Genomic DNA, 16846 nt, shown 5'->3' on the forward strand with positions numbered 1-16846 from the left:
CACACCTGGGAACCGTGATGGTATTATTTCTGAGAAAATAAATAAACTTACCATCCTAAGTGGAATACATACCTAGGAAAGAGAGAGAACAGGAGGCACAAGAGTTTGTTTTTTTATTTTTATTTTTATTTTTTCCCAGAGGAAGCTGGTGAATTAAAATAACACCACAAAATCCTCAATAAAATTCTTCTGCTTTTCTTTTCCTGTTAGTGGGTAATATTTGTGGTATTTCACTGTTCGTAGGTAAGCATGTATGCTGATGGAAATGTGTTTTTTAGAGAACTGAAAAAAAAGCCATTTATCGTAATCCTGCTTTAAAACTGTCATTGCCACGAACAGAAAACAAAATGAACTTTGCTTTAAATGATGAACGTAGAGCAGCTCTCTGTGTCTTCTAGGTAGGCTGGTGGAGGGAGTATAGAGAACAGCTGGCACTAAGAAAGTAAGGACAGCCTACAGCTAACTCCTGAGTTCATTTTGAGGACTGATCACTCAGGAGTAGCTACTGGGCTTTAAAAAAATCTGTTTGTAGGCAGTTTTATTATTATACTCATAACAGACAAGTGGAGACCTTCTACCCTGCTAAATTCTGAATTAGAGTTTATGTTAGAAAATAAGATTTCTTTTACGTTGAGCTTCAATTCAAAATGTATTACAGCCCTGAAAAGCTGTTCCAGGATTACTGACTGTCAGCATTAAAACTCTTCACTTCCTTTAGAGGCTGAATGTGACTGAACCCAGCATCTACCTGTTGGTTTCCTATCAGGCTTTGCTCCCCGAATTAGAAATCCTCTCATGTGCCGTTCCCCTTCCAGTTGTAAACCATATGTAAAGCATTTACTCTACTGAGATCCTCCTTCAAGGCAGGCTGTGATTTACAGCAGTAGAAAAGATGGTGTAGATCTGCAAACCTCAGGGAAGGTGCATTGTTAATCTGTGGTGTGACGTGTGTGGGTTTCTGGAGGAAATCTTCAAGAAGGATCTGGTCTGTGCTTGTTGCCAAACATCACGGAGTTATGTAAGAAAGCTCTTTTCTCCAGGCAATGTGCACTGTTCAATGCAAACATTTCGAAGATGAGCATTCTCCCATTCTCCTACACACTTCCAAGGAACAGATTATAATGGCACTTCAGAAAAAACAAACAAACAAACAAACAAAAACTTCCACGCAGAATTTCTATTTCACCATAAATGTCATTACTTTCAATGTGCAGCTGATCTTTTAGTCTTTCAGCAGACACGACCATTCTAATACTTTATAAAAATTGTATTTAAAAGCTCAAGGTAAATAATGGTTAGGAATAGGTTAAAGAGAGAAAAAGCTTATAATGCACGACGGGTTCCCATTTATTGAGCTGGGAGGACGTACAAATCTGGCTGCATGAAGGCCATATGTGTGCATAGAAATGCATTTCTTAAAGCCCGTCTCCTGTGGGAGATGATACAGTAAGAAAAGCTTCAGAAGGTTTCAGAAGCTTTCTGTCTGTTTATTGACTCTGTTCGTGTTGTGGGCCTGATAGGATGAACCTGGTTTTGTTCCAGTTCATGGGGCATCTGGATGGTTTCCTCATGGTGAGCTAACTTGTGTCAGAATATAGCAGAGAGAATAGATGGAAATGGCTTAAGTGTATCTTTTTCCTTTAATGCATCTGGTTTCCTGTTTCTTCTTTAATGAGGAAAACACTGCCTTGTTTATACCACATATATATATATATATGGTATATGTGGTGTGTATATATATATATATATATATATATATATATATATATATATGTAACACTTACTGTGAATTAAATGTTAATGCAGTGAGAAATTAAGAGATGCTGCAACAGTTGCAATGGTCATTTCGAAACAGAAGTAAACCAACGTGCATACCTAAAGATTGGCAAACACGATGTAAAACTTTAATTGGAAGAAAAAGTTACAGCATGCTTCAAATAACATTGTTGCCACAGAAAACTGTATTCTTAAATCTGAACTTGAAAGTAGTTCTTTGTATGATCCTGACAGGTCAGAAGACTGGAAAAAAAATTAACATCATTTTTCCCATGTCACGTTTCCATGAAACCATACTTATAAGCAAGATAAAGCTTTATAATGTGAAAAATTACCACCTATCGTTAACAGGATTAATTCAATACTGTGAGCTTTTGTGTTGTTTCTTTTGCAGTGAAGTTGGCTGTAGTCTGACAACTGGGCTCCCACTCCTAGTGAACGTGTGGGCTCAGGCTAAGTGCTGGCAGATGATGGTAAACCACGCTTGGACCGTGTCTGATTGCAAAAAGAGGCTTGGCGTTGGTTAGCTGGTAACTCTGCCAGTTCTGTGCGTCATCTCAGGCAAATGTTTCCACATTTGTTTAAGATTCTTTAATTTTCATCGTTGGCTGGGAGAAGTTTGGGGTAGCTACACGCTAATAGCAGAGTTTCTTACAGGCTTTGTGTGTGATTTTTGAGTTGGAAATAAGTGGTAGGTGGAGTTGGTAGACTCATCTCTGTCGTTTTATTTGAAAGGAATTCATGATTTATTTTTTTCAGTGCTAACCCATTTAATTCATTCGAGCTGTTCAGTTGTCACAGTGGCTTCCCTAAGATAAGGAGAATTTTGCATGTACAGAACATCCATGAAATAAGCTGCGTGTGATCCCAAGGAGTGTACCAGTGAATTGCCATTTTGCAGGGAAAACCATTTCTACTCTTCCTTAGATGAGAGTGGGCTTCATAACAATTCCTGTGGATTGGTTATGTTTCGTGCCATCTCTTATCAGTGTCAAGCACCAGTAGAAATCCTTCTAAACAATACGCAACAACAGAACTGTTAAAACATATATCCCATATATATAACTCCATAGATGGTTTTTTTAAAGCAGAATATTTCAAGATAACCAAAATAAATGACAAAGTGGTTACAGTGATAGAGCTGTGCAAAGTTTCCTGCTCTAAATACAAACAGGAATTGATATTATTGTATCGACATAAAAAAGCTGTAGATGCGTAGCTTACAGAAGCTATTTTAGATGTTTATTGCACATACTTCAAAGCACACAAGAGAAAAAACTTCATTTTGCCTGTCTGTGCTGCCCCACGCCGTGGTGCCCGTGCGCTGGAGGACACAGAGCAGCGTGGAGGCCTGTTCATGGTGGGACCTGCATGAACTTTGCATTTCCCTCAGCACGTTGTCTTTTCCTTTGGAAAGTCTCTTCACAGATCCAACTCAGACGGGTCTGCTGCAGGTTGCTGTTGGTTCAGCTTCAGCAGCAGTTGTCTGGAAACCCCGAGCGTGGCCACGAGTAGATCAGCTCCGTCACCGTGAGTGTTTGCGGGAGGTGCTGGGTCAGCAGCGTAGCTGCCAAACCAGGGGTGCTCTGCTGGCAGCAGGCAGCTGGAAACTGGCTATTCCCCCATCCCATGGGTGTCCCATGTGTGTTTTGACTGCTAACACACGTGTATGGTGTTAAATGGACTGCACAATACACATCTGGTGGTACACCTGGTTCCCAATGCGTGCTTGGGAAAGAGATGCTAACGGTAGGCTGCTTGGCCCCAGTGTAGTGTCTGTTATCTACTTCTGGCCGCCTTCTCTCCCTGCATGTCTTAAGTGTGTAGAGCTACCTTCTGGGCAAACTATGCCAGTAGAAGCGAGCTCTCGTTGGTCACTGCCCTTCCCAGGGACCGTGGGCGAAGCAGAGCATCCCGCGAAGGTCCCGTGAGGAGCTCACCTTGCAGCTTGGGGTGAGGACGAGTAATGGGTTGCTCTGGCAGGTAACAAGTGGAGTGTCAAACGCAGCCCTAGAGAGGTAAATCCGAGCTGTTGGGGACGTAGCACGCTCGCCGCTGTGCGGGTGCACCGACTGCTCACCTCCCCTGCGGTGTTAAAGGCTTCCTGAGCACAGGTGTGGCACCCTGTGCTAACATCCCTTCTCTTCTGTTTTTGCAGCTGCTTCTTTCGATACTGCTGTGTAACACAAATGGCTTCTGGCTTGTAAGGTGTTGCTGTGAACCATGGGTGTCAAAAAAGAGGTCCCTGATAATTATACTTTCATATTTGAACTTATCTAACTCCCAGCTGCTGCAGGCTGCAGTTGATGGCCATTCTTCCATCTACAGCATCCCTGCTTTTGCTCTCCACAGGAAATTTGATGCGTACTGTCAACCCCGTGTAGGTGTTTCGTTCTGCCTTCCTGTCGTATTTCTGGTGAAGTATGCATTCTGTGGAAACCCCATTTTAAAAATCTGATTTCCGCTTTCCTCTTTGCGGAAATTTTGTGCCTTGAAGGCTGCTGATCTTTTGCAGACCTTTAAGTGCAGGTCAGCTGTAGGAGCGAGGAAACTGAAGTAGCTGCTTATGCACACTTGGATTTCTTCCTCTACTCGGCAGATGCTCTAGATGCTTTCTTTAGTCAATGGCAGGACATAATTTTGTGTAACTTTAGGTTCGCTTTCTGATGAAATAAGTACATGAACACTTTCTCTGTCAGTTATTTCAGTCTTGGCATATTTATGGTCAGATAGTTTGATGTCTTTATGTTATCATTGCAAAAAAAAAAACAAAACAAAACAAAACACCACCACCAAACCCTCAGACCAGGATTTGGGGGGAAAAAAGGACCCTCACAGGGGTTCACATCAGCTTCACAAGGATGAATGCGAGCACCAGAACCAGGACAATGAGCAGGAAATTGAGAAGTAAGTTGAGACCTCTGTTGTGAGCAAGATCCATCATGTGCATCTGTCCGCCCTCGTGTGCTTGGAACAGACCCTTGGTGGCAGCTTTGGGCTGCTTGCTGAGTTCGAAGCAGTGCAGATTCACATGAACTCCATTGTGTCCTCAGCTGTTTACCTGTTCTTAGTTTCCGCCACTTAAGAAAAAATTGTTTGTTTACAAAAAACAGATTTTTCCCTTCCAAAAAGGAATCTGAGTGTTCCCAAAGGCCTTCTTGTTTTTCCAAATACCTTAAAAAATAATAAATATTTAAAGTTAATGACAGCTTCCATTTTACTGCTGTGCTTCTGAAGAACTGATTAATGGGGAAAGGACGTGAATTTTATACATTTTGGCTCTTTATTTACTTTTTCCATGTGCATGGAACTTTTCAGGACCCACTGGGAATAGTCATTCTGTTGGAAATCGGGGTTTATTTAAGACTCCAGCAAAAGATTGTTGAAAAACAACTTATTCAAGATCTTTGTAAGTGCTAAATACAGAAATTTTATCTTCTGGGAAAAACGTACCTCTGTTTAGAGGAGCATTTCCTACACTTCTAGGCTTTGGCATCGTGCCGCATGGTAGGTACTGTTTTGGCAACAGCGAGCTGCGTAGGGTTCTTTGCATCTTCACAAATTCCTTAATAAGAATCTAGATTGAGCTGGCACAGGATGGTGCATCCTCGGTGCTTCTAATAGCACGTACGAAATAGCTCATTTAAGATGAAATTAATAACTTAGCAATTCCTGTTTATGTGCAGAAATGTGTATATAAAAATAGAGGAAACAAATAGGACCAGTGAGCCCTAATGCTGAAATGTTGCCAGAGCTTCCTTTTAGTATTCAGCTGGATTCTGAGGGGAGATCACAAGAGGGCAGTGTTTTATAGTTCTGGATTTTATACAACAATGGGACTTTTGGCATTCTTATCTTCAAAACCAAAAAGCCCTAGGCTGATAAAGCAATCGTATTTTTCTAAACTGATTGTCAGATATTCCAATAAATCTGGGACCTGCTTTAATGACTTTAATTACCAGGGTTCCAACTAAGGCAAGCGTCAGTTTTTAAAGGAGGCCTTAGAAACATATTCTGGTTTTAATCCTCTCGGCAAGCAAGAGGTTTTTGCTTATCTCCTTCTGTAAGCAAAATGCAGAATTTCTTCAGATTTTAACATCTAGGTCAAGCATAGAAGGACCACGTTTCGTGTTAATTAAAAGATCCCTATGGATCTTGTAGGACATCACAAATATTTTTGAATTGTGTTCTGACAGATGCTATTAATAGCCATACAAAGGTGGGTGTCTGGCTATAATCTACAGTACACTAGTTTGCTTCCAGATATGAACGAGGATACTCTCAAAATGAATGTCTGTGTTACTTTTTTCTCAAATTTTGGCACAGCAGTGTAGGTAAAGAACCAGCTTCCTGCTGCCCTTTAAAATGCCTTACCAGCTATCCAAAACAAAACTGGAAACTCTGAAATGGAAAAATGGAAAAACAGGTGGATTTATTGACATCTGCTGAAGACCTGGCTGAGAAGGTGCATCTTTAAGTCCAATGTATTTTTTTTGTTCCTGATCCAAACCTTTCCCAGTATAAAGCTGCCACAGATGTTTGCCATTTAAATCACTGAACCATTTTTTGATTTTATTTTTATTTCTTATTTTTTGAGAAGAGTGTTACAATATCGCCTGTTCAGCTTTCTTTATTCACTATCAGTGTGTAAGACAAAGGAGCAAAAATACATGACATTGGGTGTAGCAGAACAGAGAAATGAAAACTTAATCCAAGCCACCTGCTGAGTCTGGAATTTTTATTACGGCTCATAAAAGTATTGAACTTATTGCTTAAACTTCCATAAAATTCACTAGTACTATATGCACTAGTCGGTGAGTGAAAATTAAGTGTGTGTAAGCGATTTAGACATAGCAAAATACGCAAGATTTCTGTTGAAAACTAAAGCAGAATAGACAGAGGTATAAAGAATCAGAAAGCTTTGTGATAACTAGTTCTTTTTCACATCATTTTAATTTATAAGTAGATAATAGGATGGATACTTATAAACTGAATTGTATTCGGATATCTTATTTTATGCATTAATATATTTTCAAACAGTCATTTTAATAAATAAAAATACAGTAGATGCTAGTTGCAAAGCTCTTAGAAGCATACAAAGAAGAATACTATGTACAGAAGGGTTTATCTCTGTGTTTGGCTGACATTTGGTGATGCAGAGTGTGGTAGCATTTTTTCATATCAATAGAACCCAAGACACAAACGAACCTCATGGTACATACTGAAAAATAACTGCAGGACTTCCAGCCTATTCATATCCTGGTTTTGTTATTGGCTATTTATTATTTTTAAATAAATAATGGATTTTCAGGTACATAAGAGAGATGTGGGTATTCTATTTTTTATGGAGTGTGGTGCTTGCCTTATTCTTAGCAATGCTTTGCTTTGACTTCTGTATATGACCGGCTTGTGGAACCTCTAATTCCAACATATTCTTAAAATGTATGCATTGGTATTTTACTCCTAGCACCTTTCCTCTGCAGGGAGTTTTCAGTACTATAAAACTGTTAGATTATTTCCAGTACAAGTTTCTTGAAACACTTCCAAAGCAATCTAAAACTACAAACCCTGCCCATCACAAAAATATAGTATTAAAAGGAGAACAAAGTAACTTTATTATGATGATTATTATTTTCCCCTCTGAAGCAGTACAGTGTTTGTGAACTTTCTTAAGAAGTAGAAATAGGGAAAGTACGCGTACCAAAATCTCATGCATTTGTGGGAGCGGTCAGAAGGCGTGAAACAGAAAGTGAGATTTTTATTGACAGCTGTAGTCAGTAATACTGATAGACTAACTCGAAATGGGGTGCCTGTGCTGCTGGTTTCATCAGTGCTTGCCTTAATTCTCATACAGTAACTAATTAACTAACTCTAGTGATTAACCTTGTTCCAATGATCTGCTCTCAGCACATCTACTTGCTAGTTGGGCTGTGCATCACCACTGGGCTTTCATTACATCCAATACAGATTTTTTTTCAAAGATTTCTTTTCTTCCTGCTCAGCTGCTCATTGTCAACCTCTATGTAGGTAATGTTAAGTCTTAAAGGCAGAATACAAGATTAAGATAAACTTGATTTTATTTTTTTTTTTTGCATTTATCAATGAGATTGCTTGCATGGGGCAGTATAGAAAGATTCCTGTTGAAAATAGATGTCTGTCTGACCTCTGCGGTTCTTGAGCTTTCTTTAAATTTGAAAACTAAAGTTTCTAGAAATTTAGCTTAACACCAGCAACGTGGGAGTGTTGGAAGTGTGCTCAGGCTTATTACCAATAACTGCTGGAGCAGAAATTTCATCTTTTATGTGTTCAGACTGTGGTTTACATACTGAAGAGATTTTTCTGCAATGCTTTCCTTCCGGTGCATAATGGTATGTATCATTTATCTTAGGAAAATGCTTGTTTTTTCTCTAAGGGGTGTTTGCAGTTGAGGATGGTGATGTCACTTGGCTTCTTATGGTATACCCCAGTCACAGTAGTAAGGGTAACCTAAACCTTTTGCTTTACTGCGTCAAATATAAGCCACCTAGAATGACATTGGCTAATCTCGAGCTTTTTTGTAGTTTTAAACTAAGGCAATTACTGTGTATATTGCATCAGGCCATAATAAACTTGCCTGAAGCCAAGTATTAAGAAGTTGGAGAACTATTTTTGATTTTTCAGTTGTGCCAATTGTTATGTTACTTACAGAAAATGAAATCATTGATACCAGTATGGTAGTGTCAATTTTCCTGTAAAAACATAGTGAAAGATCTTTCCACATGTTTTCTAAACCTGGAAGCTTCTATCTAGTGAAAGTGCGACAGTGAAAAATGTTGTGAATGGAGTTGCCTTTTCTTCAGATCCACGTTGTGTGTGTATATACATATATATAAGATCCCATAAATAGGGAGAAAAGCATTTGAAATAATTTAATCTGGGCTAGAAGGTATTTTTCTCTTTCTCTCATTCTCCTAAAAGTGCTAGAACAATTTGAACGCCTTCAGTCGGTAACGCGGAGGTGCAGCGTCTTGGAGTAAGCAGAGCAGAAACTCTCCCGGTCTGTGCTGTGGATCTGTGTGTCTGCAGCTCTGCTGTGGCTGCATTTGGGATAGGCCCAGTGGCTTACGGGCTTTCAGAGAAACTAAAATACACCCAGCCCTGAAGACATGCAGTTGCTGTTTGCGTGTACTGGCTAAACCACCGAGAGCTGGCTAAAGCCTGGAGAAACTTACCAGCTCCCCGGAGAGGCAGTGCTTTACACCAGTCACAAAAGACAGCTCTGGCCCGAGACAGGTAAATTAGGTCATGCACAGCTGTGTAACACAGGCTCGAGACACCGTTCTGCACAGAAGTGTGTGTTTAATACATGTAGCAGGTGGGAAGAGAAGAGTGCTGCGGCTGGCATACAGCTTTAGTCCAAGTGCTAGCCCCGCTCCCAAGAGGATCCTTGCATTGGGGTTGGAGGTGGAGGTCTCTTCCCTTTGGGTGGCTTTCCTAGCGGGCAGTGCAGAGAAGTGCTGGAGCTTCAGAGGAGCATCACAATGATGCAGATCAGCAAGAGGCAAATTAAAATCAGGCAGAAATTCACAAAGAGCTCCTGGAGCCTTTGGCGTGCTTGTGGGTTGACCTCAATAGTTGAGGCTCTCCTCAGAGCAGAGCGGGTTATGTATTGGACCTTCTCCATGGCAACAAGAAAGCAGAGGGCACAAATCAGAGGTTTTAGGAGTGCAGGAAAGAAGAGGAGTTGTCAGGAACAGTGCAAAGTGCCTATTATCTTCTCTTTTTGTTTTAGACAGCCTTTGTGGAGCTGGGAAAGCAGGAAAGTGAAGAGTTAGAAACGCAGAAGTAAAGTGCTTTGATAAGTGCAAACGGAGATTGTTTTAAAGCCCTCAGAAGCCCGAAATAAATAGGTTGCCTTCACAGTGGTTTTATTTTAAATTGGGATTTTGACAATTCTGTTTCGCAGGTTCAGGTTTGTGCTGTACTGCGCTTCTCCTCCCGGAGGCTACTGAGCACCTGCTTTTTGGCAGGGGCGATGGATTGTAAAGCAGAAACCATGGAAATGTGGGACTTGGGATCTAAAGCCACCACCTGGGTAACCTTCCCATCCCTCACAGGCTGTGAAAAGGCCAGGGCTGGCCTTCCCCCCTCTCCCCCCATTGGGACTGGTTGAGGCACACCTGACAGCCCGCTGGCGTGGCAGGAGGCCCAGGCCTCGCGGCCTGTGCAGGCCATCTGGCTTCCCAGCCCCTTATTTTGGAAGGGAGGGAAATAAATCTTGTCAATGCCTTGCCATTCCAAGTAAAAATACTTTACGGTGTGTAACCAAAAGCTACGCATCACTGAGGCAAGGAATTTTAGTATATTTCTCGTTAGACAAAGCAGAATGAGGACTGAAATGTTTTTCTCCACACGTGGCACCAAGCGTTACAAAGTTCAAGCACACAGGCAGAGGGCTGCCATGAGGGACAAAATAAAGCCTGTGTATAACTTTGCCCTGTAAGCGAGCGTGTTTTATTTCAAGGAAATTGTCTCCCTTGTGATGGCAGATGGATGGGGGTGTCAGCTGGCTTAAAACTCCCAGCACACAGCTGGGGTGTAAAACACGTCTGTGAGCCCCGCGTGGCGAGGGGCTGACCCTGTGCTTGCTCTGCTCAGCAAAGGACTTCTCAGGTGTGGTGGCAATGTCAGAAATTACTTCCTAAGGAGACAATGGCATATGCATCTCTCAAACTTTGCTCTGAAAGCTGAGCTTGCCCCTCATGTGTATCATGATACACAACCCCTCTTTTTCTTTTTTTTTTTTTTGCAAGAAATGATACCGATGCCTGTCTTCCTATCTGTTCGTATATGTCAGATAAAGGAAAACAACTGCTTAGGTGTCCTGCTATATGAATTATGTGACATCCTGACTGAGTCAGAGACGCTGTTGGCCGTGGATTTGTCTTTAGATGTGCCTAAAATGGAAGAACCGTAAAACGAAACAAAAAGTGTCTTTCAGAGGGGACACCACTAAGGGATTTTGCTTGGGATTTTGTTGATTTAAGTTTGAGGGGAGCAGGGTTGGGTCGGAGCTGTGCATACGCACACTGAGCCAATTTCTGTGGGCCGTGTTGGACAGCCTGCGTGCTTGTGAGGCGTCAGTGGTGAGGAGAGGCAGGGGATGTATCGGGGGGGGGACAAGAAGTGCTCTTGCCTTTGGGGAAGCATGTAGTTAGCATGCTCAGTTGAGCTGGCAGGCTGGGTAGTGTATATTAAAGCGTATACCCTTAATGGCTAGAGAAATGTGTAGAGAAGGGACCAGGGAAGGTCAAAATACAGCAACTTGGTTTTCTTAACAGCTTGTGTAGGTTTGGAAGTTTTAAAAACACCTCCATGTTGCCTTACCTACTAAGCCTATCTGTGGGAGAAGTTTTCCTGTAAGCAAAGGAAGCAAATGCTGCCCGTTTCAACAAGTTTTTCTTTACAAGTGCAGGGTTTCAAGTAATGACCACATACCTGGCTTGTTAGTCCTCCATGATGTTGTCACCCACCTCAGGTGTGCGTGAACAGAAGCAGGGTCAGTAACACAGCTGCCGCTGGGTGGCTGGCAAGGTCAAAATGGGCAGCCTGAAAAGCAATTACACAGAAGTGAAGGGTGAGCATCGCCACAGGTAGGAGCTGTTCTCCTCTTTAGGCCCCTGACTGTGTTTTAGGTCAACGTTAAGAAGTGTTACACGTGTACAAACCACTGCTTGAAAGGAAAGTGCAGCAAAAGGGCAAGTTACATTTGACTTTTTAATGTCAAACAGTGTTGTGCTCAGGTGTGACAAGGCCAGAAGGGAGGCTGTTGGCTCTACAGCTGTGTTTAATCCAGCGTTGATGGATGTGCAAGGCCTGCCTTATGCCCAGCACAGTTCCCCAGGCTCACCCCACACGTTTCCCTGTTAGGGGATCCCCTACACCCAGCGCCATAGGGTGAGTCACCGACCACAGTCACTGCTTCCATCGTGGCTGGCATGTGGCTGTTTCCCAGGTTTGTATTAGGCTATTTTTAACCGTGTTTCTGGGTGTCCTTCACCACGAGAGGAGATCTGGGGCCAAAGTGAAAACTGGGGGCCACGCTCATTCCTGGTGCAACTGCATCGACTCCATTGAAGTCACACGGGATAAATTTGGCTGCTTTGGAAATGCCACAGCAAATTTAGACACAGCCTGTTTCCTGTCATATGTTTACTAAAAGCAGCAGTGATATCAGTGGAATAGGAGAGGTTTGACATATTTGATTTGTTGCTGCCCCATACGACCAAATTAAGCCCTGAAAAGGTATTGTTTAAAAGTAGGATTGTGCAATAGCATATCTCATAGGTTTTTGCAATGAAAAAGTGCGATCCTTGGTCTAGGACATGTTTAGAACCGTTACCAAAAATTTCCTGGTGTAAGAAATTTCTCTTTGTGTTTGTATGAGCAGTGTGATGCCCCTAGGTAGGAAGGTTTATTGCGTGTTCAGAGGAGGTACATTTAAAGATTTATATGCATGGTGCTTAATCTTAATAAGTGAAGAAACGCTGTGAGCTGGGTTGAATCTGGAGCCTTTTGTCCCAGTTGTCTGTGGGTTGCGTGGACCCCTCCGGGGAGGAGATGTAGCAGAGGGTTAAAGCTCTGCCTGTGCCCAGCGCCTGCAGTTAATGTGTAGGCATGCTCATCAGCTTTGCTAGCTTCCTCCCTTAATGTATATATCTTATTTCAAGTTGTGCTGCTTTGTTTTGAACCCTGCCGTAAAATGCCTCCTCGCTGGCTGTGTGGAATCACTCCAGTTGGAGCATCTCAAGTCTGAAAATTGTCCATGTCTGTGTGAGGAAGATGAGGGTTGGGAAGGGAGTGAAGGAGGAGGCCATCTGAATTGGCTCTCTAGTCTCAATTTAGTTCAGTGAATAAAAGCGTCCGTCGATAAAACAGAAGTTGCTTACAGGTTTTCAAGTACAGAAGTGATTTACAAAGGTACATTTTTTTTTTCTGCTTGTAAAAGGAATGAAACTGTCTGGAGGTGACTTACTGGGTCTTACCCCAGCTGCTGGGTTTGTATTTATCTACAGTAAGGGTGCAGAATTTGGGTTCCCATTCTGATCCTAGGCTGAGAGTTGCACTAGGCAATTGTACCGAGGAAGAAATGTTAGCCAATTCAACAGCCTGACTGCGGAGAACAGAAAACTTATATATATATATATTTCTTTTATGTTAAGGAAGGAAACAAACAAACAAACAAAAAACATAAAAGGGGTTGGAGGTCAAAAACAGAGATGGGGATGGGTGAGGGCCCAAATGCAGAAAATAGTGCAGGAGATGACAGGCCGAGGGAGGAAAGTAGAAAAATGAGCAAAGGAAGAGTGTGGGAGTGTGGAAAAAGAGAAGGATTGTGTGAGGGGAAGTAGAAAACTGCAGCTGGAATACATTAAGTCATTGAAGAGAGCTGGAGGCTGACTTGTGGGATATGTTGTCATTTTTTCAACTACATGTGGAAAACTGCTCTGGGATGGGGTAGCAACAATTCAGCTTGTATATCTGGGGAAGTGCTGGTAAAAGGAAAAGCAAACTCATCCTTTTTGTTTTAAAGTCTGTTTTGTACTGAAGTGTCAGTGTTTTGCATGTGTTTAGGAGAGGACAGGGGAAGGCTCTCACTTTAAAAGCAACAGTTTAGATTCATTTTTTTCCCCTTCTTACTAATCCATTCCTTTTCCAATTTTCATTGGACTGGTTTTGACGTTCTCCATATTCTCGAAGTGAGATCACCAGTTAGTAAGAGTCTTTATCTGTAGCTCAAGTCCATGAGAACAAAAAAGGTGTGGATATCAAGTATTTAAACTGATGAGCACTCGAACATACCAAGCCTGGCATTTTGCTTTTGGGAGTTATCCACATACCTCAGGGCTAGCTGTGACTTTTATCTCTGCATTGGTCCATTAAAGTAGGCTGGAAGCTCAAGCTTTTGGCTCGTTTTTAGCTCTGGGTTAAATTCCCTGCCTCTGCTGCAGAGCAGCACGGTGGGACCTTGGGCGAGTGCCTCAGCCCTCCGCACTCATCTGCTCCCCTATTAAAAATAGGATGTATAATGCCACGCACGTTTTCTAAGCTGTTAGTATGATTTACCTATTGCATAGCAACTTTTCTATGGGGAAATTAACTTCTTCGTCCACTGCACATGTTGAGTATTTGAAGCCGTGTAGTTTCAAGGGTTCTGGTGGTACCTCTGACATTACTGTTACTAGGAAATGTGGTGGGTGCAATTTGAACTGAAGTGAAAATTGAAATGCATCTAACGTGTACAAAGGAACAGGTGGAAGGGGATTCTGAAAGTTGTATTTTTGTGTTTTTACCCTTTTTAGCAGCTCAGGGGACAAAGACGTGGCATTGATTGAAAGAAGAAACTAGTAGGTAAATTCAAGTTCTGGGAAGTAATCCATGCCAGGAAAGTCCCCTGAAGAGGACTTGGTCTCTAGAAGGCAAAAGCAATCTTCCAGTTTCTGATAGTTTAGGGATCATCATGTAACTTCCCTGTGGGGCTTTTTGTTTCCCAGCTGGAGTGCTTTTCTATTGCTAGTTCAATCTATTCTTAGAACGGATAAAAAGGTACACTTGTTCCTGTGTAGGTGTATCCCATACATTTTTGTTTGCTGAAAAATTCACTAAAAATCCTGGATTATGAACTGATTTTAGTGATTTTTGAGTTACACAATAAAGACTGCGTCTCTAACCTTTTTGAAGGATAAGAATTGAATGCGATTTGTTAAAAATAGAAATGTGGTACATACATCAACCTGGTCTCACAAAGCACTAATAATACAGTTGTCTTCATCCCCATGTGCCAAAAGGAGGGCAGTGTTTGCTGCAGGCTAAATGCAGTATTTCACATCTGATTCATCGCGATTGTCACCCGCTATGTAGCGCACGCTTATGTCACGACTGCCGGCTGTTGTTACTCAGCATTGGATGTCTGCACCATGGGATGCTACCAGCATGAAATTTTTGGCTTTAACTGAACAGCTGAGCCACGCTGTTGCCCACTTTAATGCAACTCAGTGATAGGATTTAGGGGGAGGTGGCTGGGAGTCTAACCCTTGGTAGCTACAGGTGTATGCCAGGAAGAGCTGAGGCAAGCAGAGAGATTTCTGTGCGTGTGTGTGCATGAGCTGTGGTGTTACAGGTGTGTGAATGCGGCGTGGGTGCTAGAGGGAAGGCACTCTGATAGAATAAATCCAAACTCTTCACTTAAAAGTCACTTAAAATGCATTTTTGCCTTGAAGAAAACCATCTGTATCTGTCAGAATCTGCTTGCTGGTTGTAGGCTTTGGCTCAGTGGCACCGAGGGGCTGAAATGCTGCTCCAGCCTACTGGGAGCAGCTTCCCAAGCGTGGTAGCACCCGGGTGCTTCCCGTAGCCACCTGCTAGAGATGGGTCCTGGGGTGCTGAGCACCGGGTCTCTGCTCTTACCTGGTGCCTGCCGGTCAGTTTTGGGGGAAGGAACTGAGGGTTGTGTGGTCAGTAACAGGGAAACCCTGCCTCACGGGTGGGTGCGCTGCCTGTCTTCTAGAAGCAGAACCTTAACTATGTGGTGGAGGGGGGAGCAGCAGCTCTAAGGAGAAATCTCCTAGGGTGTACACCTGCATTGCCATGAATCGCATTCCTTTTAAAATAATTGTATATCTCAATATTAAAATATCCTTTGTGCGGTGTGTTTCTGTGCCCTTATTGTTCGCACTGATTTTAAAGCTGAGATATTTGGTTGCACGCTGTCTACGCACTTCCCGTAGTTGTGATTAGATGGATTACTTTCTGCATTAAAAATTCAGCTCATGATGCTACAAATCCTAGCGATTATTTTGTTATTAGAGGCATTCTAGGACAAAATGGGCAGTTACAGTGACCAGAAGGAGAAAAGAAACCTGTAAAGGAATTCACAGCAATCGTACTGTACGAGTTCAGTAGCCAGAATGGAAATCTGAGTAACACGGTACAATTACAGTGCCAGTCCTGCTGTAAACCACTTAAATTTCTTAGTTAAGGGTACTTTTTTGGCATCCAGCACAAAGAGGGGTGCTCTCAACGTGCTTCACCAGCAAAGTGCTGTTTGAGTTAGGTGGGGAAGGAGCTCTGCCTTCCTGGGGCAGTGCAACAGGCAGCTGGGGGGACGCACGTGTCTGCAGAACTGTGAGTGAGTTACTCCTGGGGGGTTTGGTATTTAAAACAAAAATCCGAACAGGTTAAAAGGAGGGACAAAGGTCAGAGGAGAATGGTGGAAGCTGCTCGCTTTGCTGCGATGCTGCCTGTGTAAAGCATCTACCCAAGGATGGTTAGGGTCCCACGAGCAGGTAGGAGACGCTCAGCAGCTTTTGTTGCCCCTGAAATGCAGCATTACCTTTGTGGCGCAGAGCTGGGATGCCTGAGTTCCTGTATCAAAAAAAAATGCATCAAAGAAAAGAGGTGGCTTACCTCCGCCGCTGGGAGCTGGGCAGCAGCCTGCGGGAGCCGCCTGCAGATCTGGCAACTTGTCTGAGTCTGCGACCAAGTGGTGGGAACAATCGGAGCCGGCTGAGGGGAAGAAATAACAAAAGTTTCAGAGGCTGGGCTCCCGGTGTCATTCAGCAGCGCAGAAGTTGTGATTGGTCCCGTTTCTGGCACCCGCAGGCTGCTGCTCTCCACTCGCTCCCAGCAGCAGCGCGTTAAGGCTTTGGCAGCGCCTTCCCTGCGTGCGGGAGCAGCCCTGAGGTTTCCCACCTCCAGGGATGGGGTGAGCCGGATTCACACCCGCTTCTTCAGGGCGAGAGCTTCAACAGGAGTTTGTTCGGAGGGCTCTTGTGGCTCTGCTGCTTTTGCTACAGCGGTGCTGATGTTTGTCCCTACTAAAAACCAGGGCTATTTCGCTGTATTTCACACCTCTTCCACCCTTTCAAGTTAATTCCTAGGTCTTTTTTTTTTTTTTTTTTTTTAATTCCAAATAAAATCCAGCAGGTATCAGTTCATTTCCCAAATTAATCGTTCCTGTATAAAGTGAAGTATTTTACTTTCCCTATAAAACATCCCCCACTCCCATCACCCTTCCTGGGGCTGGAAACCG

General features: G+C 42.9%; 2 protein-coding genes across 6 annotated transcripts in view; one reads left to right on the forward strand and one right to left on the reverse strand.

Annotated features, from left to right (window-relative positions):
• The window catches only part of CEP85L (centrosomal protein 85 like), a 150056-nt gene that overhangs the window by 86207 nt on the left and 47003 nt on the right, over positions 1–16846 (forward strand). The gene's annotated exons all lie outside the window — the stretch shown is intronic.
• On the reverse strand, positions 6391–16435 carry PLN (phospholamban). The gene is made up of 3 exons (XM_068677617.1): positions 16222–16435; positions 11254–11364; positions 6391–9562 (listed from the first exon to the last, which is right to left on the reverse strand). The coding sequence occupies exon 3, from the start codon at positions 9437–9439 to the stop codon at positions 9281–9283; it is 159 nt and encodes a 52-aa protein (XP_068533718.1). The 5' UTR covers positions 9440–9562; positions 11254–11364; positions 16222–16435; the 3' UTR covers positions 6391–9280.

This window comes from Anas acuta, chromosome 3 (assembly GCF_963932015.1).
Source record: "Anas acuta chromosome 3, bAnaAcu1.1, whole genome shotgun sequence".
Lineage (NCBI taxonomy): Eukaryota > Metazoa > Chordata > Aves > Anseriformes > Anatidae > Anas > Anas acuta.

Bases quoted from the DNA above. Each gene is read 5' to 3' on its own strand.
- PLN (XM_068677617.1), bottom strand. From the start codon at position 9,439: ATGGAGAAGGTCCAATACATAACCCGCTCTGCTCTGAGGAGAGCCTCA.